This window comes from Heliangelus exortis, chromosome 3 (genome assembly GCF_036169615.1).
Source record: "Heliangelus exortis chromosome 3, bHelExo1.hap1, whole genome shotgun sequence".
In the NCBI taxonomy this organism is placed as follows: Eukaryota; Metazoa; Chordata; class Aves; order Apodiformes; family Trochilidae; genus Heliangelus; species Heliangelus exortis.
The window spans coordinates 61,574,886-61,598,239 of record NC_092424.1 but is presented as its reverse complement, the minus strand read 5'-3'; the positions used below and the strand labels follow the sequence as shown (position 1 = coordinate 61,598,239).

At 40.9% G+C, this 23,354-nt stretch overlaps 1 protein-coding gene across 5 annotated transcripts in view; it reads right to left on the bottom strand.

Annotated features, from left to right (window-relative positions):
* THEMIS (thymocyte selection associated) overlaps positions 1-21,451 on the bottom strand; it is a 109,121-nt gene extending 87,670 nt beyond the window's left edge. For 3 of the 5 annotated variants that reach the window (XM_071740978.1, XM_071740979.1, XM_071740981.1), the window contains exons 1-2: positions 21,049-21,449; positions 5,056-5,214 (exon numbers count right to left, since the gene is read on the bottom strand). In XM_071740978.1, the coding sequence (XP_071597079.1) occupies positions 5,056-5,214; positions 21,049-21,139 (250 nt within the window). In that variant the 5' untranslated portion in view covers positions 21,140-21,449. Of the gene's footprint in view, positions 1-5,055; positions 5,215-21,048 lie in introns of all 5 variants that reach the window. The other 2 variants (XM_071740982.1, XM_071740983.1) reach the window with 2 other exon arrangements.
* Positions 21,452-23,354: the final 1,903 nt, after the last annotated feature.

Sequence of the window (23,354 nt, the reverse complement as noted above, 5' to 3'; positions counted from 1 at the left end):
TGTTGTCAGGGTTGGGAGCAGAAAAATCTTCCTTTTCCATTCTGCTGGTTTTCTCGATTTCAGTAGGATAATACTGGCACAGGCAACTCAAAAGCCATGTGGCTTTGCATTCTTAGGTTCTGTATTGATGAAACCCATGAAGAAGCAGCACCTAATACCCACCTGTTTATGAGTATTTTAAGTTCCATGTTTCTCTCTCTACAGAATAATAGATATATATAAAAGGTCATTTTGCTATTATAGATTCCTATCTAAGTGCCATAATCTATCATGGTATCTTCTCAAATCCGCTCCTTGCTTGATATATATTAAAAAAAAAACAAACAAAACCAAAACAAAAAACACCTAAAAACCCAACCATAAAACAAAGAATGAAACAAACCATAGCAAAACAACACAAAATCCAAACAACGTTGTCTGAAACCAATCAGAATCTTATTAAAATCATTATGAATTAAATTACAAAAACAAATGTCTTGCAAACCTAGGGACATCTTGAGACTAGGAGACATGTGGTGCATTTGAGATGCTAAAGTTTAGACATTTTGAGGTCAAATAAAAATATTTTTGTACTTTTTCATAAATCAAAAAATGACTGAATCAAACTCACTTAGACTTTCCTTGGTGAGCTTAGTGGATTATTGGGGGAAAAAAGAGATGGAAATAGCAAATATGGAAAAAAGTCCAGCTTGCTTATTGCTTATTGGCAGTATTATTCCTATGGATCTCCTTTCTAAATGTAATCTTATCTACAACCAAAGTGCACTAATGTCCAGTAGTTTTGGGGAATATTACAGATAGACACAAGAGTAACTATGAATAAATAATAACTACAGGAATGTAGAAACCATTGGCACTTTCCATGAATTCTCTGTACCTATGTGCATTTCACTAGATTAAGTGCCTGCAGCTCCATAAAATTATAATTAGTATGCCCCAAATCCAATCAGCCTGATTTTAAAGAAAAAAACCAGGTATTGATACACACATTGATAGAGAGAGGGTTTGGGAATCTGAAAAAAAATTTTCATTGGCATGGGAGAGAAAACATAGCCCAAGGATCACTCATGTAGCCCTGTGGGAAAGCATGTTTTGCTAGAAGCATGTTTTTACCACCTATTTACAGAATAGTATATATAACTCTCTTTTAACTGGTTGTAGAGTGATAAAGTGTACCTCCCTGTAGCTTTATAGACTTCTCTTTTTCAGCCTTAATTAGAGTCCTGAAGGAAAAGAGTACACTTTTTATTCTCTTTTTTCTTTTCTTTTCTTTTTTTTTTTTCCCATAGAAAACTGAGAAAACCACTAGTTAGTTTCACCTAATAGAGCAGCAAAGAGCCTTCAAGGAAAAAAAATAACAAAACAACCTTCTGTTTCAGTCTAGCAGTTTTCCTCCCCAAAGATAATGCAGAAGACATAAAGGTTTTCATTCCCAGCTTCTCTGTACCTTACTTGTCTGCTTTTCCTCTTTTTCCTCACCTCCACCACCTACTCTGCTACCTCCTCTGCTCCAGCATCCCCATCCTGCTCCAAAGCCCATCTCTCCTGTTTCTCCATCATCTCCTACTGAGATGAGCCTTCTATTGCCAAACCTCTTGTTCTTACACGCTGTGTGGACACAGACAAGTCTCTTACCTTGTGGCTGGCAGAAGTTAAGAGCTCATCAGGAGGGTCACACTTAGCTACATGACTGCCAGACCACATAGCAATGAGCAGCAGCAACTGCCAGAGACCTCCTGAGAGCAGGGACAGCCCAGCAATATTTTTGCAGAAGGAGGAATATAGCAGAACAAAATTAAATCATCTGTGCTGACACACAGTTCAGGTATTGTGCAAATTGCCTGTCTTGGCTAACTAGCTGGTAGTGAAAACTCTAGTTCAAACACTGTTACACGTAACCATTGAGGTGTCAAGGGTAACATCAGATTTCTTTTTTTACCTTGTATATAAGCATAGGAAGAACAGCCTAGCCCTCTCAAGCATGAAAAAGAACAAATTAGAAATAACACAGAGAGTGAACTTGCAATTGCAGAGCCTTCTCTAATGCAAAGGTCAGATTAAGTCTTTATCAAGGATCTGATTTGTCAGAGCAGAAAAAAGAATTCTGCCAATGGAAAATAGATTCAGAAAGACAAAGAGTAAGGCCTGTTTAAAGCAATGAGCCCAATTCTTCACTCACAGAGACACTATTCCCAGAGTAGCCTAAATAGAACCTTGGATTATTTATGCCAGCGTGCACAAGGTGGAAGCATACATGAGCTCATCACATGCAAATGATAGCTCACGACAGAGGAAATGGAATATAACATCAAAGCAAAAGATTTCTTTGTATCAGCACTGGTGAGAGAGCACTGTAGGTACAATGTAAATACAGTGCCAGACTCCTAGAGACCTGCTGATATTTTTATTGAGGTAGGTTGATGTGAAAAAACAATGTGAAAAAAACCATCACCTGCAGTTTGGTTCTGTGCTTTGTTCTGGAGACAGGGCGAAGCCAGCAACGCTGTAATAGAATGTTTTGTGCAGAGCTTAGCACGTGTATGTAAGAAGTGAAAAGGAAAAAGGTCAAGAAAAAGCAGATACTGAGGCATCTTGACTTTGTAAAGAAGAATCATTCTTCAGTTAAATTAGAGAAATAACAAATATACATCTCAGCAAAAAGCTTTTGAATGTGTAGGAGTACATATGCAGAGAGAAACAAGAGAGCAGTGCTCCCTGTTGGGCTAATAAGAAGTGTCATTACACTCCTCTTCAGTGCCACTGTTCAGTAATATGCCTCATGTAGAGGATAATAATGATAAATTTCAGCTAAATGAACTCTGAATTTATTTTTCTACTGAAATAACCCAGTTTTCTAGAACACTGGTTGGGAGGGTTCATAAGTATTCATGCAAAAAGTAGTGATTAGACTGAATCTGAAAATGTGCTTAATAGGGCAACAGCATCCAAATGCCAAGTTGTAAAATTGGTCACTTGAATGCAAACAAATCCAAATTCACCAGGTTCAAGCATTTTGAAATCACAAGTCATTCTGCTCTAAAAATCAGGAGATTCAACATTAATAAATATGGGATTACTTTTATCACTCAGTAATGCTGGATATTTTAGGATTTAAATGTTCAAACCCACCTGCCAATCAAGACTTAGAATATGACTTCTTATATGTATAAATATTTTAGAGATAGAAGAAATTTTAATAAGAGTGAAGAAACTTATTTCAAGAAAAATATGAAGTATCTTGAGAGTTCACAGTACAGCAGCACTTCAACATCTCTAGATAGCCACAGATAATTAAAATGTTTTTGATCCCTGCATTTGGGCACTACTAGTCCTTGAAAATGGCATTCCAAAGAAGTCTGTTAATAAATGGTCATACAAATGGTTCTGATTCACTGGGTAAGAAAAATATGAATGTAAATTGAGGATCTGCTGGGGAAAAGAAAATGATACACAGGACTATTTCAGAAAGAAATTTGTATTTTTTGGAGATGGAAAATGAAGGCACATCAGAAGATATTTTCCTATGAAATTACAGTGATGAAGCATTGCATTCCCATGCACTTTAGCATTTCATTTCCTTCAAGAACTGTGTCTTTGTCTTTCTCTGCAGAAAAAGCATATGCCAGTTTGGGCACTGGCATAATCTGAACCATATGTATGAATTTGCAGACATTCCCACATGCTCAGCAACACATTAGAATGGTGGCTACTAAGTCAAGCACTCAAACACTAGAAAACACTCATGTTTCCCCATGCAGCACCAAGTTAACCTCCCATGTGCTTACACTACAATATAGTGTTAATTAAATGCTTGTATTCTACTTGTTTTTCTACAAAACTGTAGTCTCAGTCAGTGCAGGAGCTAGACTGCTGGCCACAGTGAGTTAGAGATGTGATCTCAGGCTCTCCAGGGCTGCTGTGTCCTCTGTGCTCTCAGTGTTTCCTACCCACAGGTAAGAACCAGACCTACCCAGGCTCCTTCCCACACCACACTGGTCTCCTCCTGCTTTTTCCAGCCTACTCATATCTTCTCCCTGAGGGACTTCCATTACCTCTGCTGCCTGTGAGACTCTCAGCATAGGAAATGCCCTAGATTTATATTTCTGTGTGGGTGCAGTCCTTTTTTGATGGTGGCAACCACCTCCATCACTGTCTTCAGTCTCTGATCTTTGCCTATCAAGTCTTCTTTCTTCTGCCCTGCTTTAAGGTCCCATCTTTTTCTATCAGTTTCCTAAACTAGTTTGTCTCCTCCTCCACTTCCCACACATGGCTGCTCACAGTCCAGCACTTCTCCCTCTGCACTCCAGTAACTTCCTAGCTGGGCCCTAGAGGAAGAGGAATTGAGATGAGAGCTGAATTTAAAAAAATAATAAATAGGGCTCATGATGAACTAGGTACCTTGGTTACAGTGCTGGGTCAGCTCTCCCTGACAAGGTCACATAAACAGAAGAAGATATGCCAAATTTCAAGTCCATCCTCCATAACCTAGATATGGGTTTCTTTATAGAACAGTTAAAGCATTTTTAAGCATAAAAAACATATGCATCTTCCTCTAATCTTGTTTCCATGCATGGAAATACGCTTTGCCCAATAGAACCAAAATGAGTCCTTAAATTAAAATAAAAACATAAAAAGTACTAGAAACAATTTATGTAAAAGTTTATAAAATAAAAATATAGTGGTGGTAAAAAAATTACATTCTGAGCACACAGGAAGGAAGGTTTGAACTCAGACAAAGTTTGGCAAAGTCATAACTAAATTAAAAGAATATTTTTGTAATAATTCTTACACTGAGTCACCTCAGATATAGAAGGCATTACAACCAAATGTTATAACATCAATAATTGCTATCCATGCTTGAAAAAGAACTGTAAGAGTTTATATTTAAAAATGAGCTGACTGTGTCTTGTGCCATCTGATAAAATTGTATCCTTGACAGCTGAGTTGTAACCTCAAGCAAATATCAATCAAGACAGCAAATCAATAAATTGAAGAAAGGTCATTATACAGGGTTATAATTCCTCAAAAAAAGCATGTATTCATGAAATACTATACCTGGAAAATTTAGTGGTAATTCCACTTTGGCTGAAAACCGGCTGACTTCATTATTCTCGCAGATACTTGCTATGAGCTTATTAATTTTGAAGCCAATAACTTTAATGACTTCTCCTGTTGACAGGCAGCATTCATTTCCAGCCATTTCATAGACGGAGCCTGAAAAGAAATGCAAAAGGAAAGAAAAGCATTATTCAGCTTTTTCTCACTTTGTCAAATGTCTTTATCTCTTTGAATGAAAGAAAAAAATACCTAAAATAAGTTATATGAAATAATACGTATCCTGCAATAACTAACTTAATTTTAATTTTCTTCCTTAGTGTCACAGGATAATCCATCTTGTCACTTCAGCTCTATGTGAACACTGTTGTGTTCACTGTAGATACATGTAAAGAGAACAAGGTCTAAAGAACCTGTGTTCCCAAATTATCAGACAAAACAGCAACGAGGCAGAGGATCAGCTGGGTCATGAGAACCACAGTGGACCTCAGGCAAGAAAGGTTCCTCAGCATGGCAGAGGGCACAGCATATCCCATAGGAAACAGACTATAGCAGAAGACAAAAAAGCAGAGACCCTAGAAGATGCTCAGGGAGAGGTGAGGAAACATCAAGGTGTAACCAGTATTTGATCTTTCTGCAGAAACCCGAAGCAAGTACAAGAAGTTGGAAAACTGGCAAGCTCATAGTGATAATTTCTGCCCCATGCTGCAACAGGCCTAGTGATTCTGACCTGGCAGGAAAAAAAACCACTTTTTTGTCTGTTATGTTCAGAAGTTATGTTGTTAGCAGGGACATGTTATGTTGAGAGCAGGGACAAGGCAATATAGCCAAGCATTTCAGACGTTCCCACATAACCTGGAACTGTAGCTTGCCCAGCTAAAACACCCTTCCTTCTCTATTCTAACTGTGGTCAAGGTCTTCAGTTGCAGATGGGAAGATGGTTGTAGGGGAAGGAGAGAATAATAAACCAAAACCAAAAAAAAAGCCAGGTTATGCAGAAGGAAAACTCTTCCTGGTTCCTGCAGGGGAATAGCAGAAACTTTGAGGCATGAGATTATTTAAATACACATAAATGCAGTGCAGTGATTAAGTCTTCCTTCATTTCCATCTATGGATAGAATTAACTTTACACAGAATATCAGAAATGCTAACTTTAATGCTATGCAGTTTCTTCCAAGAACTTACCAGTCTCTGTCCCAGAGTGGTGTGGAAATACCCTCTCTGGAATCCCATCTCAGAATTTCATTTGCCTCATAGTGAGAATACGTATTCTCTTTTCCACTCCTGATGTGTTGGGGAGTATATTAATTTGCTCCTCTGTGAACAACACTCTCTGCTACTTATAATACTACTTTTCTCATTTCCATTTCTTCCCTTAAGTGTTTGCAAGGTTAATTTTGCCCTTCTCTGATCACATTTTTTACAAAACTCTAGAAGAAACACATTTTCTTTAAATCTTTTGAGAAGACAGGTTTTCTTTCCCATAATCCCTTTAATAGCTCTTTCTTGCCATTTAGTTTAAAGTCTTTTTTTTTCCCCCCTTTTTTTTTTCTCCTGTTAACCAACCTAGGCAACCAGAATGGTCTCAGGCAATAAGAGGTACTTAAAAACCTGACCCTTGGCTATATACTAGCAATCAATAATTGAGATGGCCCGTACTGAAATAGTGCCATTGCCTGCAGAATTCACTTCCCTCAGAAAGTAATATTTGCTGTTTCACAGTTGTCCTTGCAGTTGTGAAGAAGGTAGGGGTGGGAAGAAATTTTAAAGTTTTTTTGTTGGGTATCATGTCAGAGAGGCAACTATTAACCAAATGATTTTCCTAATGCTCACACCAGATCAGTTCCAGTCATGACTGCAGCCTGGGCTAATAAGCATTACCCACTTAATCTGGGATATATTTATCATCTCTTGCAAGTGCCAAGCACTTGGTGACCTCCTCAGCCTTACTAGAAGTCACTGGGAGGCCAAACTGAGCAAAACCAGCTCTGGTTTTAGCTTAAGCCCAAAGCCTCAGCAGGGCAGCACAGAACAGGGGGTTTGTGGCAGGACAGGAGGATGAATGAGAGCAACAACTGACCAACTGGTTAAGTTTGTCCTGTTGAGAAGACATAACCAGGCAAACCTGTCTGCTGTTTCTGCAATGCCCTCACAACTGAGATGGACACCAGGAAATCCCCATGCTTGTTACTGCATTTTTGTTACACACCAAGATCGTGATTATCACAGAGATTCTAGATTATAGTGCTACACAAATACCAGCCACAGCCAGGTGAAAGAGCATGCTGTTTATGTATATTTTCAGCCAGTCTGGTGCTAAGCAGAAGAGCAAGACAGCTACTACCCTGTAACAAAAAAAGAATAATATGGTTTTCTCATTGTAAAGACAGTTCATAGTTGTTTGGTCTCCCTTTAGTCCCTGAGCAATTTAACACTGACTAATTCTGATGTCTCCACTGGATATTGCTACAGCTCCCATCAGTAGGCTGGCTGCTGCTCTAATAAACACAGGAGGAATTATCATAGCTCTCATTGTTTTAGCTGAGCTCCTTAGGATGTTTTATGACAGTCAGAAAAGTGCATGTGCAATACTTATTCCATATTAGAGTGAGAGGGAGAGAAAGATTAAGCAGCCATGAAGAGGGTATTATTCTTTTTGTGCTGAACCACCTCACTCTTCACATCAGACAAAGTAGAGATCACAAGTAACCATGATATTATTAGACAGAGAGAATCCCAGAAGACCCCATGAGATGAGCTCTGCATTATAGAAACATGGAAAGATGAGCAAGGAATTCTAATATTCTCAGCTTTGAACAAATATTTGTGAAAACCCACAAGAATTGAGAGCTCACGGCTTCTAGAGGCTTTTTTTCTTCGGTGCAGGTTTAGTTCCAGCTTCTCCAGACTACCTCACTTGAAAATAGACCCCTAGAAACCACCTAATACACTGAAGTGACTATACTAACATAAGAACTTTAGAAACATTTGATTTCACCTCTGCTGAACCTTTGCAAGCATGGCCCTCGATGCAGCCAGGACTGACCAAGCACCCATGAGCAGGCTCCATCGAGTCCCACAGTTTCGTGGCCTTGGAGGCTGTGGCTGATTTCCAAATAACACAGTGACTTCGGGAGGGCAAACCAGAAAATGGTCCTGAGGGCAAGAATAGAGCTCATGGTTGAACCTCACAAAATAAAAATTATGTGATTGATGAATATCTAGCTACTACTTGAGTCTATATTTGCAGCAGAATGGTGCCACCAAGAAATGTAGAGGGGAGTCAGAGCATGGCCCCTTTTCTGATTATGGCTGGTTCTGGAGGACTCACTACTTGTGTCAAGTTTTTTTGCCTTGGGCACAATAGCTTAAGTATAAATTGTACTATAGAGGGTTTACAAAGTCCTGCCCTCCATCACAATATAAAAAGTATAAACGGCACTTGCAAAAAAGTGAAAACACTGATAGTTAGTGATTGGTCCAAGGCTAAAAGGTCCAGTCTGGTGATATGCATGAGAAGAGACTAGCTCTGCCAAACCCTCAAAATAGATGACTGGATGACACAGAAATTAGCTTTTGACAAAGCAATCAAAGTTTGCAAAACATGAGAAATGCAGATAACAACCTATACAGGGTAAACAACTGTCTGGCACTGTAGAGATGGTAGAGAATCTGATATACTACATGAAAAGGGTAAAACACACAAGAAAGCAAAATCTGCACTCAGAAAAGACTGAAAGTACCTGAGGCAGACAAGCATATGGAGTTCAAGCTGGATTCTACAAAAAGCATTACATGGAGCTGCAGGCTCTGCTTGAAACATCAAGGGCCAAGATAATGTGTTCAGAGAAAAGATGGATTATAAACGCTAGATGCAAGCCACAAAAAAAGTGTGCACAGAATAGACACACAGGGCTGTCACAGCACCTTAATTCTCAGGGTCTTTCTTCAAAGAACAAAACATAAGATTGTTGTGAAAAACAAATTGATTGTTCACGTAAAAGCATCAGTTCTAGGAAAAGGTGAGATGAAAATTAAAATTTAAGAAAAAAGGTAATGGTTTTAATTAAAATTTAAAGAAATTGTCAGGGGAGCTTTGGTGGTCCTACCACCAAAAAAATAAACTATTATAGTGATACATAATCCTCTGGCAAGAATACTGCTTTGTAATAATACCAGGGAAAATGAACCTCTTCTTGAATTAAAAAAAAATAATAATTTTTTTCTGCAATTGTCAAGGAGGGAAAGGATACTAAGAAGCTAGGAAGGATGTTTTAAGTCTCTTAGAAGAGAGGAAAGCTCACATCACCACACCAGCAACATGGGAGAGCACAAGAAGTTGGTAGGGGACATAGCTGGGATACCAGACCCCAGTTGACTACAGGAATATTCGATACTGTAGGACATCGTGCTCAGCATATGAAGCTGGGGGAAGAAGAAAGAAAGTGAGACTTTCAGAGTGATGGCATTTGTCTTCCCAAGTAACTTATGTGTGATGGAGTCCAAGGGTAACAGAGCTGATGAAGGATTTGGAGCACAGGACTTACAAGGAGCTGGAGAGAAGGGGTGGCTGAGGGGAGACCTTATTGCTCTCTACAACTACCTTAAAGGAAGTTGTAAAGAGTTGGGGACTGGCATGTTCAATGAAGTTACAGATGATAGGACAAGAAGTAGTGGCCTCAAGTTCTGCCAGAGGAGGTTTAGATTGGATGCTAGGAACAAGTTCTTCCCTGAAAGGGTTATTAGACATTGTAACCGGCTGCCCAGGGCAGTGGTGGAGTCACCATCACTGGAGGTCTTTAGGAGTTGTATAGACACAGTGTTTAGGGATACAGTTTAGTTAAGGTCTTGTCATCGTTAGGTCACTGGTTGGACTGAAAGATCTTGAAGATCTTTTCCAACCAAGGTTAATTCTGTGATTCTGTGAATTTCCTTGGTTTGCTTTGGTTGTGTGTGTGGCTTTTGCTTTACCTATTAAACTGTCTTTATCTCAGCCCACGAATTTTCTCACTTTTACTCATCTAATTCTCTCCCCATCCCACTGCAGGGGGTGGGGGTGGAGAGGGAAGAAGCGAGCAAGCAGCTGTGTGGGGCTTAATTACCAGCTGGGGTTAAACCATAACAATATGTAGATAGATAGCTACCTAAATGACTATTTTTACGGGCAGCTCATAGGACTTCAATTACCTTGTCCTTTATCATCTTCATCTGATAGAGACCAAGAGGTTATGAGGGTGAGAGGCTGGGATTTAAAGGGAGACAGTGATTGCAGGAGCTGCATTTTTAATGATACCAGGAGTAAAAAACAAAAACATTTAAAAAATGAAACATCACCAGCTGTACAACAGATATATTTTGGGGAGTGCAATTGCATATACAGTAGTATTGATTGTAATTACATATTTGCCTGCAACTAGATTGCCTTAGCCCTGATTTTAGCCCTTGCTTGGCTGTTTGCCTGGAATAGGACAATGAAGATTACATTCAGAAAAGAAAAATGTTACCTGTGTGACTTGTCATTGAAGCATTTGCAGCAGATATTTGTGCTGATAAAAGGGAGGGGGAGGAACAGCATGGTGCTCAAAAGGGACAATACAAAATATTTTTTCTTTTAAAAGCCATAATAATTAGTCTTAAAACATTGTGATAATACCCTCTGTGTGACAATGTGATCCTGAAAGATATTACTACAGCTGCGTCATGTGGACCCCCCCCCAGTATATTGAAAAATAAAATTAAAATGGACCTTTTAGCACATGTTTGTTGCTTCAGCAACAGTAATTTTGTTTTTCCCATTCAAGCCACAAAGAAAGTGTAAGACATTGAAAATGTAAATCAAGTAACCTTAAGGACTGAATCCTTTAGACTTCAGACAGATGTATGCAATATAATGCAAAAAAAAACATTTTAGCAGAACCCAGAATAAAGCAGCTTATTTAGAGTGATCAAACAGTGCCCCTGAAGGCTGTAATTAAGGAGCTTGTTGCCTTTGAAACCACCTTTTCTGGGTTGTTACTTTGTTCAATAAAAAACACATTTATATCCATCCATGAACTCATCACTTGTTTGACAATCCATATTAGCAACTGCTGTGATCACATCAAAGAAGCCATAACAATTCGTTCAATATCTTTCCTCCATCTTTCCTAAAATGCTAAACAGCTTCACCATCATCACCAACATGAGCCTTTTATTCTATTTATTTCTCATTATAGGTACAAGAAGAGTCCCATTTTTTATTAAAAACAACAATATAAAATATAAAACAGTGAATGACTGAGATGGAGAATGTCATTCTTCATGTGAGCACATATGACAGTACCACTGAAGGAAATATTTTATAATACAAGCTAGAGCAGTGAATATCTCAGTAATGTGTCCCTTTTTCTTCCCAGCAGCTTAGAGCCCCACTCGGTGACTGCTGTCACAGTGAATACTTCACTGATGCTGATGGGAATTATGGCTCAAAATCAGACCCATGACTAAACAGCAATAACACATCACCCATATGTAACTCCCTTTCGCTGAATGACTCTGGGCACTTGAGCAAGAAGAGCTAGGGAGAGAGATTCAAACAAGACAAAAGGCTGGAGCTGAAGTCCAGGCTGGCTGACTCCCAGTCTAAACATCTGTCGTCTACAGGGTGTTGCTATGCACTTCCAAATATCCCCCAGTTCTTATTTTGCATTTAAAAAAAAACAACAACAACAACAACAAAACCCAACACAACAAACAAACAAACAAAACAACAACAAAAAAAAAAAAGACCAAAAAAAAACCCCAACCCCCCCCCCCAAAAAAAAAGACCAAGCTTTTCTCCTAAGAACAAAATTACTCTGGAGGACAAATACTAGGCATTGACTCCCTAGCCCCATGAACTTGAGTCCCTGAAGGAAAAAAAAATCTCCCTTTCATCTCTCTGTAGCACCCACTGAATTCATTGCAGCTGGCAGGCTGAGTGCTCTTTGAAAGAAGATCCAAAGAACTGGGAACCTGGCTGTTTAGCAAGGAGATGAAAGATCTCCCTACATGTCCTGAAAGAGAAGAACTTTGTCCCGATGTCCTTTTCCCAGTACTCCTTTCTCCACTATTATGTTGTCATCGGTTGCCCATATGGGTTCTGTCTTGCCAGATCAGAGGTTTCAGGAGTTGGTGAAATGGTTCTGCTCTCACTTACAGGCATGCCCCCCCTGATGCAGCCTTTCAGACAAAATTACAATAGCCTGCTTTCCACTACCATGCAGCTCAGCTGAAATCACAATATTATTAAGGCTGCTGCAGGCTCTCAAAATAATATGAAGGGCATAATGTATCTATAATTAGTATCAGTAAAAAGATATTATTCTTTATGGGCATTATTTGAGGGTTAGCCAGTTGTTCAGAGTTTATTCTCTTTGGCAAGAACAGAGATCTGTTTTAAAGTTGTGAAGAAGAGTGTTTTACTTAAAAACTTTGATCATATTATACTTTGATTAGCAGTAGGGAAGAGCAAAAATTTCTGGTGGTGAGAAGTTAGGTGTCTTTTTTTTCCAGACAAATTCCTGCTGAGCATTGAAGATGCTAATCAGCATGCTGGATTTTCCCCATTAACCTCAAATAAACTAAGATCTTTTGGGGAAGATACAAGGAGGCTGAAAATCATATGTGCAATTGCAGGCAAAGAAGAAAGCATACCTAAGCTTTTCTCTCCGATTTCTCTCTCCAATTCCAGGCTGTGAGAGTGGCTGCAAATAGTATAAAGCATCTGTATGGTTTTTATCCATCCCTTCTTTCCTACTTCCAGAAGTTGCACCCACTAAAAGTGAGTGAGCCCAAGCTCCCCCATGCCCACGTGGTGCTCCAGTGGCCCAGTTCAAGCTGTGGTCATGAAGGCAAAGTGAATTTGTGTAGCAGATCCTCTGTTGAATGCCAGTGCAACTTAATGAGCTTTGTAACAGCTCTTCTCTCTTTAACATGTCCTAAACTCTCTCCTCATTGCTCTCTACAACTACCTCAAAGGAGGTGATAGTGAGACAGGTGCTGGCCTCTTCTCTCTTGTGACCAGTGAAAGGACAAGACGAAATGGGTTAAAGTTCCACCAGGGAAGGTTCAGGTTGGATATTAGGAAAAAAAATTTTACAGAAAGAGTGGTGAAGAATAGGCTGCCCAGGGAGGTGGTGGTGGCAGCATCCCTGGAAGTGTTCAAAAGAAGGATAGATGAGGTGCTGCATTGGATGGCTTAGTGGTTAGGAGTTGTCAGGTGGATGGGTGGACTTGGTGATCTTAAAAGTCTTTTCCAGCCTTGATGATTCTATGATTCTAAGCTACAAAAATCTGCAGCTTTGGTCAGTCTGGGACATAAATCCCCCATGGAGTTCAGCTGTTCAACTTCTACAAAGGTAAACTCCCTTCAAAAGGTTCTGTGCAAAAAAGATATCTTGATCACACCTAACTAACCTGCAGAGGGTCTGAATTTCCTGCACAAAACTATCAAAAAACAAAAGAAGTAAGATTTATCTTTTGCCATATAAAGCCAAACTTTAAATGTCAAGTGCTTTAAGCCACTTCAATCATAATGGATTTTTTTTTCAAAAATTACTTCTGCAGTTTCTGATTTATTCCCTTCCTGATAGGTTTATAGCCTTTCTCCCCACTTCCTTTTTAAAAAATACTTTCTTCTCATTTATCTGGAGGGTTCATGCTCTGCATGTGGCAGCAGAGCTGTGTGTGTGCAGCACCTACTATAATTGAAAGAATAAGTGCAAAACCAGCTCCGAATGCAAGATTTTTTACCTTTTGTTTGTGTTTACCCACACAGGTTGGAATTACTGCAGCAATGAACAGAGTGCCAAAGGATGCTTTTGAACAGCATTAGTCACTCTTCTAGCTGGTTAAAATTTATTTAACTTATTCATTTTCTTTGCAATGTTAATTACTTTGATTTAAGGTGTGTTAAAATGTACACATTACAGAAAAATCTGTGCTTTTTTGGACTGAGTTTAAGAAAGCTGCTTAAATTAAGTTGTGAGATCAGGCCAGAGTGTTGAGCACTTCACAGGTGAAACCCAGACCTGGAAACATGGTTAAACATCTTCCCCTGCTGAGATAACAGCACACTACTCTTTGTGCCATTACTGTGAGTCTCACAGACCTATCCAGAAACACTGAACCTGGACTAATGCCCTGTTTCTTCATGCATAGGTCTCCAAGTACTGGAAGCAAAAAATGCTAGAAAAAAGCCCTGTAATACAACAAGAGAACATGGGCATGGGCTTGTGTATAACGACCCATTTATCCCAGGATATTCCTCCACTCTCATATGCTATGTTTACCCCCTTATCTTCTTGGAGCCTGAGTTTGTGAAAATTACCTTGGTATTTTTATAGAATGGCAGGTTCATGTGTGGGGAAACAGCATTCCTGCCCCTGCAGACCTTCTCCTCACATCCCTGGAGGTCCAAGTACAACAACAGCCCAGGAGCCCTCTCCACTGCAGGAATCCAGCATGTCAAGGGCAGCTTCAGGAAGCCAAAGCAGGGGGTTGACTCCTGGGTGGAGACAAGGCAGGCAATTTGAATGTTCTGCCAGCCTCCTGTGCCACCCACAGGAAAGCCTGAAGCTGAATGTCACGGAAAGTAAATCCCCACTAGAAGATCCTCAAAACAGCTTTGCCCTCAGTGCCAGCTACCGAGGGTCAGATTTTTCTCACTGTGTCTGGATGAGTCATCCCATTGAGGGCAGCAGCATGAATAAAACGAGCAATGTTTGACCCATAAAAGTCAGGTTTTGTTCTCACATTGCATTCACTGATGGGCACTTTCCTTCTTGTTCAGAATAAAACGCGGTTTTGAAGCAGCCTGCACAAGTGCAGGAGAGTTTCAGAGATACAGATTCATGGAGGAAATTTACCAACATGCTGTGACTACTGACCACAAAAGAGAAACCAGACTATCTGGTACTAGGGCTCTTGCACGTTAACTGCTTAATCAAGAGGAAGGGAAACAACCGTGTTCAAGGGAAGAAAACTTCCCATTTTTACAGATAGGTCTGGGTTTTTATCACTGTAAAAAACGAAAAAAAAAAAAATCAAATGCAAATACAGTACCACAGATTTCACCAATTTCATGTGTAATTCTCCCTTGGGCATGCACTCAACTTAGAGTTCACTCAATAAATTCACAGGTCATTTTTACTGACCTTCCACCTCTAAGAAATACAGCCCTAATTACCTTCATCAAAGCTACCTATGGTTTAGCCTCCATTTAAATTGTCTTCTTGCTTTTTATAAGAAAAAGTGTCTTTATTAGTCCTGAAGAGGAAACTCACTCGTTTTATTCATACATATTACAGACTACATATCCTAGCTTTCATCAGCTCACTGGCTTTTTACATTGATAAGGGAGCCGTATTTGTTCCCTCTAGGTTGGCTTAAAAAAAATGAAAAAATCATTCCATTTTACATTAATTTTTCCCAATCCTAGTATTGAGAGCAATTTCTTGTCTAAATCAGGACTTGGGGCAAATGAGACTTGATATACATGGATTCTTCTTAACGGAGTTAATAGGCAAGTGGTTCCAGTGCTCTGCTGATGTCCAGCAGAACCCATCACTCCCCTGAAATGCTCGCACAAATCCAGGTTGCAAAGATGAAGTTTCCCATTAACAGAAGCTGAAAGGGTGAAATTGAAACAGCAGAGAGGGTGAGCACCTGTGGATACACAACCAGCAAAGGAGAGCCACAAGGAACTGTGAGCCTAAGCACATCAGTGCTCTTTATCATTCACCAAAGAGATTTACAATGGAGCTATTCATGTTCACCTAGGAAGGTGAACACAAAAATCCCAAAGGGTTTTGTTTGCCATTGCCCCTCAGGCAGCTGTCAGAGAGCACCCACCCAGAGGGGGGATCCCCACCTGGCAGTACAAAGTATCTTTAACTCCCTTGGGTCTGCAAGGGCATTAACCAGGGGGATAGATGTAACAGCAGTGTTGGCTCCTCTTACCTTTTTCTCCCTGTGCAGAGAGGCACTTTGCAGATGCCCAGGAAAGGGACCAGACTGGAACAACACATTTACATTCATTTGCTGCCTCACTGCACATCCCAACTTGCAGTGGTGGAGGCTGGTGGCTTAGAGTTCCATCCTTTCCAGAGAAAGAGCTACGAGCATAAGCTTTCTCAATGTATTTCATGGATCTCTCATAAAAAGATGTCCTGGCACTGCGATTTACACAACACAGGTGCTGCTTTCAAACAGCTGAATGGCAGAGAGAAGTCACCAGCTCTCCCTGTGCTCTGGCAAGTCCCAGTCCTTGGGATCCTAATCCCATTGCTGATGTGTGCATTTAGCTTTAGGGGAATAAAAAAATGGCATTGTGGGATTTCTATGTAGGCAGAGCAAAAATGGAAAGGCTGTGGGCAGAGAATATGGCTAGGGGCAAGAAACACCAACAGAGGAGGTGCCTTGAGCGATTCTACATTTTTCACAGTTAAAGTTTGACACATTTTACTGTCCTGCCACTGGTTAAATTAAGCCTGCAGAATATGAAATTAAATTATCCATAAAATAATTATATCAGTATTAAAACAGACATAATTTTTGCAACATAAAGATGAAAGCTGGTGCTTGCATGCTATCTGTAAAAATCAGCTCTCATACAGTACTTAGCTCACTAAGCATCAATATTTACTGAAATGTTCAAAGACAGATAGTCAATCAATCAAATCACTTTCCAATAGAGTTTCAGTAGTTTAATTTTTTAATAACACATTTTAATTAGCTATTAAATTGTCATGTACTTCAGTCTGCACTGTAGTTCCTTTCCAATCAGTGCTGATTACCAAGATATTTGTATCTGGCAAACTTGCTCTCATTTTATAATCAGCCTTCCTATTCCCTTCAGAGATTCAACCGTCCGGTTTCTGCAGCAATGATATGATTGCAGCGTCCAAAGCAGCTTCCCCAAAAGGCATCTCTGGGGTTTACAGAACCACCTTCTTCTTTTACCTGTGCTTCTGCTGACAAACTAGGGATGACAATAATTCTTCTACTTTTTTATGGTGCTTTGAGTGCAGCTAAAACCCCATGTTCTTGACTCTGCATAGAGCTGGATGGTCATAGGTGGTGCCTGCAGAGGCTCAGACTATGATGAAGCCACACACGGCTGCAGGGAAAGGGGAGTGGGAACATGAAACCACGGAGAAGCTTCTCACACCTTGGCTGTCCTGCCTGAAGCAAACTGGGTGTGGCTTCAGTCAACCCCAGCATCCAGGTGTAGCACAAAACCACTGAAATCATCCCAGAGAAACCCTTCCCTCTACATCAAAACAGGAACAGAGAGGTGAGCAGGAAGACAGCTTCCTCAGAAAGGTGCCCATAGCATTCAGTAGCAACAGCACAAGTTCAATTGTGTATAGCTTGTCAGTGTGAAAGTATCCTGAATGGAAAACAGGTCTACAAAGTCTTATCCATTTTGGGGAATTACAGTAAAATCCATCACAATTCCATTAGTAGCAATAGGAAAATTATTTTTATAAGCCAGTAGAGAGCCTAATGGTGGAGTAGGTGCACACAGTATATGTTTTCAACTTACTCTCCACAAGGAAGTGCAGCAGGCAGGCTTGGGTCTGAAAACAGAGACCTAGATTGCATCTGATGTAGCAGAGGCATGAAGGCAGAATGGGATCTTTTAGAGATTTTTCCTGGCAAGAAGATTCCCACTCTTTCCCTAAAGTTTGACTTTGCAGCCTCAAATAAAAATATCTCACCAAACAGAAAGAGATAAATCCATCCTTACAAACACTTACAGCAATTACAGGTACTGAAAACCTGTCAAGAACAGTAAGGCTAGTTTGCAGGTCCTATATTTGTAAAATCATTTAGACTTAACTGCAGTGTGTGGAAAATGTAGCTTCTAGACAGAGTAAATGAAGAGGTTCATCCCCATAGCACACAGTCCACCACAGAAGACCAGAGAATGAATTATAGTCCATTGACTTCTCACCACATAGATTTCTAGAGATTTCTTTGGTTGGCTGCTACAGCTTTGATGTGACAGCTCTAATGGATTTAGTAGAGCATTATTTACTCCATTAGCCTTTCTATGTAACTCGTTAAGCTGACATTAAGAAACCTTGCTCTTTTTTTCTGGGGTGGTGAAGAGGAGAATATACATAGCATGTACATATGTACAAGTTCTTACACCAGGAAATTAATTATCCCTTCTGACTGATCAGTTTCAAACAACCCCATGTAATGCTTTAAAATTAAGCTTCTCCCTTACTATCTGCATGTTGTGCTGGGAATAGTTAAAGATTCTTATGAAATCCAACTCAATAAAACCACTGATCCAAGTGGGACTCAGCTGACCAGGCTGACTTTGCAGCCAGTTGGGAACTGCTACAATCAGTGCACAAACGCTCTCTGATTTGGTCCCTGCAACCATAGCAATAAACCCATGTTCTCTGTCAATAGATCTGCCATTACTCACAAAGTGATTGCTGGTGTACTGCAGGTGGTAAGAGAAATCAAAAGGGTTGTTGCAGGGGGGGTGGGCAGAGGGATCTGCCTGAGGGAGGACTAAAGAATGGTTGGCCTAATGGAAAGTCAAAGTGCACAAAGTGGCCCACTCTCTTGTTAAGCAATATAACAGGAGTTACTTCAAACTCTCTCGGAAGCACTACTCTCACCTCAGAAAATATAAATCACAATCCAATCACTGAACAGTGTGCTCACCCCTGCTTGCCAGGTAGGGGAGTAAAATGTTCAGGAGACATCTGACATGGACAGAGAGCTCAGGGAAGGAAGGAGAGGAAGGGAAAGTCTGGCCTGAGAACACCTTTTGTAGCCTTAGATTCTAGAAACCTGTCAGGCATATAGTGTCTCAAACATTTAAAGCTTCCTCTGAAGCACGAAAGAAGTAGAGAGAGGAACCAACACAAGCCTGCTAGTGGAGATCAATGTTTCTAGGTACTTGTAAGTACTTTGGGGATATGCCCACTGTGGGAAGAAAAAGCCAAGTTACACATCTGTTAGCCTTGTTTGTTGTATAAGCAAGAAACACCTGCATGAGTGTTCATGATGCATGTAGTCTGCTAGTGGAAACACATATGCATATGGATGAGAGGAAGTCAGTGGGAGCAGGGAGCAGGAAGAGATGGTGCTGTTGAAAACTGAAGAAACATCAGAGCAGCACGAGGGCTCTTGCTTTTATTGCAAATATTCACAGGTCTCTAGAGCACATACCACTCCCTCCCAAGGCTGTGCAGGCTCCTCTATTATAGACAATCACCAGCCTTTTTCTCTCACATGCAAGGACATTGCTGCAGAATGGTCTGTGGGCTATGTCTGCACTCTTTTTTTTTCTCCTTGCGTGGAAGGGTTAACAGTAAAAAGGAAGCAGAAGCTGAAATACCTGGGCTCCAAGGGTGTACTGGGATGAGTTTTACCATCTGCTATCAGCAGGAGGCACACTGTAGGAACTAAGAGACCTACTGACAGCTGGGCTACCATAGTTTTAACACAGTACTTTGTGTATACATACATACATACATATATATATACATATATACACACTCATATATACAACTTGTATTTATATCACCTCTGCTACTTAAGTATGTGGAAAGAAACAAACATGGTGGTTACACCAAAGCTGGGAGGTGATCTACCCATTTTTAGCTTAAATTCCACTTTTCATCATATAGGTAGTAGCCTCCTGAGTAAGAACATAATTCAGTTCAAGTTCTCGGACCAGTTTAAAATGTAAAACCTGAACAACCCAGATGTCAGAGGTCAGAAAAGTCATATTTTCAAAAGTTTCAGGTAATTTTGGCCAAGTTTTTTTCCCAGAATGCCTTTTTGCATATCAGCATTATTCATGCATCCTAGGTAGTTTCCAGAGGAGCCAGGATGGGCAATGGGGTGAACATAGTCAGTACACTACCATCACAGCTTGACAATGCTCTTTCCCACTTTCTTTCCACCCTAAGGGACTGTGGGAATCTCCCACTCCGACCACACACAGCTGATGATTTCAGCTCAGACTTCCCACAGCCACAGGTAACAGCAGCCACTTCCTCACTCCTACTGCTATGGAGGAACAGAGGGACTTTTAGATTAACATGAAGACAGACACTGCAGATGCTGAAGCTGAAGGCATTTGCCTGCTTCAGCTCATTTCCCGAAGCCCTCTCTGTTTTATTTAGTGTGACCTCTTCAAGTGACATTTTCCCTTGCAGTGAGAGGGAGGTAACTTTCTTTTTTCTAGGCCCACACATGGGCTTGACATGGGTTTTTCATGGTCACTAAAGAAAATTCATGCCCTGACCAAGTCCAAAACCTTTCCCTCCAGTGCAAGCCATCCATCCTTCTACTGTGTTGTGTGCACAAGCAGAGCCCAGCACTAAAAACATAATAAAAAGAGCATCAGCAGGAAAACAGCAAAATATTACCCCTGTGATACTCCTTTTGGCTCCTTACTACCCCTTTGTATTGTTACGCCACCACAGGTACCCCCAGATGCATGGCAGAATGAGAGGAAAACTTTCTGGCTCCTCATGGTCACCTTCCAAACTCCCTGGTTCTTTATTTTGGAGACAAAGAGCAACTCTCCATGCCATACACAAAAGAGCAGAGCTAGGTTTAATCAATTAACCTCTGTGAAGTGATTTGTAATTGCTGGATTGACAGCAATATGTGAGTGCAAAACAGATTCATGACTCATTCCAGTACTCTTCCAGGATACAAATGAGAACTAACTACAGGTCATTCCTTTTTGCCTCTGCAAAGACCAGATGCACACCATACCACAGACATCTCCAAAGCCATCAATCATTACACTGATTCTTGAAAGGAAAAATTGCAACTAGTGGGAAACTGCTGGGAGACAACTCTGCCAGCATCCTCTCACTGTGCCACATCACACTCCCCCCCCCTCTAACCCCATCCCAGCCCCAAGGAGGACCTGGTGTCAAAGATAGACATGCAAAGCCTTTCCAGACAGCACCCGATGCTCACCTTGGGAATAGATGCCTGACTGGATTTCGAGAACTCTGGGAAGGGTTCTTGGGTCCAGAGAATGAATGAACTTCTCCAGGGTGGATGCCATGGTCTGCAGCAAGGCAGCATACGGGTTTGGCACGTAAAGACTTTCAAGGCAGCAACACTTGCAGCCTGGTGCATGCTGTACCCCATCAGCTACATGGCTTTGCACAGGGGGGGAGGTTCTGCTATTTCCTCTCCTCTGTGGCTGCTTCCTCCCACAGCTGCAGCTGGAGTGGGGTGAGGTGGAGTGATGTTGAGCTGGTGGCTCTGCTTCCAAGCTGGGGTAGCCATACCCACAGAGTGTCTGTGCCAGGCTGGGAGAGGTACAGGTGGTGCTGTGGGTACTGGGCTTCAGAAGGTGCAGGGGAGCTGCCACAATACTCCATCTTGTCAGTGGTGGTTATTGACAGTGTGAAAAGAAGATACTGAATGTCAGTCCTCCTTCTTAAAGTGGGAAATAACAACACGTCTGGGTAGGATTTAGGGGTTTTTTTGGTGGTTTTTCTTTTTCCTGGAGCACGAAGAAATAATTTGGTGGTTGTTCTCTTAAAAACCACAAAGAGCTTTCGGAAAAAAAAAACCAAACAAAAAAACCCCCCTATTTTTCCCTGATGCTTTTTGCTGTCTTAAATATTGTATCTGGATTTAAGACATGCAATAGAATACAATTTTTTTCATAATGTAAATGGACATTAAAACTCAATGTTGTTATGCAAAATGGCCAAGACGTCACTAGTGACTTGTGAGGATTTGATTCTGAGATGCTGCAGTTGGGAATGAGTTAGAAGAGGCTACCACCCAGCAAAGTGAAAATCAGGCTGCTTTGAGGGCAAACCCCCAGCACTGGTCCCAATTCAGTTCTGAGTCTAAGCAAGGGCTGTTATTGTAGGAACAGTCCTCTGAAGAGTAAGACCACGTTGCAAATAAGTGGCAGACTCAGATCACCAGGAAAACTGAAGTGACTGCATTCATGTTCTCTCACACCACTTTCTTGTCTCCCTGAGGTGTCAGAGAAAGAAGGAAGCATAAAGCTGAGAAAAAAGGGTGAGCAAGATACCCAACTCTTCATTTTGAAAAAGCCCAGTAGCTGCATTTTGTCTGTATGTAATAATTCTCTGGAGACAATATTGCTCATGTTAAAAACCTCATATAAAAACCCATAATGCTAATAGTAGGTACCCAGGCTTCTAAGGTGCCAGGCTACTGTGGGGTTTGAAGAATCTGTTAACTCGGTCTTAACAAATATTGCTCCAGAGAGTGCAAAACAGTTTCTGTAAGTTTGGGGCTCTGCAGGTGCAAAGCTCTTTGGTGCCAGTTGTTAACACTGCAGGTGCTGCAGGCAAGATGAATAACAGGATTTTGGGTCTAGAATTGATTAGTAACAGCCGAACTAGAGAGCATGAACAGCCAACCACTGGTCAAGGATTTTGACAGAAAAGATCACTCATCCACCCCTTCCAGCGGCACATACTTGAAATTAAGCAAGTATAATTGATCTGGGAGAGAGCTGGAGAAACCACATGCATTTAGGGGTAATCAAAAGACCCGTTTTGAAAAAGCTGGTTCTTACAGGGCACAGAGCACTGAAACATGTGAGTGGTTTCAGCTATTTCAGTGGGACATCTTTATATGGTTAAAAATTATGTGTGTAACTCTAGCAAATAAAAGCCAATTTTCTTGATGTACTGGCTCCCAAGGTTGAAAGGTATTGTGTCAGTACCAGCAGCTGGGCTTTGCCTGTCCTCATTGTTTTAGTTTATAGATAAAGAGCCCCTATGACCATTTCTATGGTTCCTGTACTCATGAGTATTTGGCTCTTCACTTTGTTAAGATCGCCAGAAACAACACCACAAAAAAACCCATTTAGTATGAACTGCAAATGCACATAAAATTAATAACTGTTTTCAAAATCACTTGGATCCAACAAAGCAAACGTACAAAAAGGCATGGATTTTGAATAAGAAAAATCAGCACAAAACCTGTTTTATGTTGCTGAATCTAGCAGCCCAAGAGCATGGAGGAAGCAGCTGCAGCTCTGTGCTTCCAGGGCCAACCAGCAGTACGTTTTCCCAACAGCCATGGACGTGCACACACATGGATACAGCACCTACACACAGAAACAAAGTGCCAGCCATGCATAAGCACATGCACATGCAGACACTTCCCCGTTCCCTGTGACCCTATGGTCCTGCTCTAGCTGCTGGCATTAACTACCCCTCATGCTCATGGAGCTGAACAAGAAGCCAGTTTGGGCTGTGGAAATGGAAATGCCTGGAAAT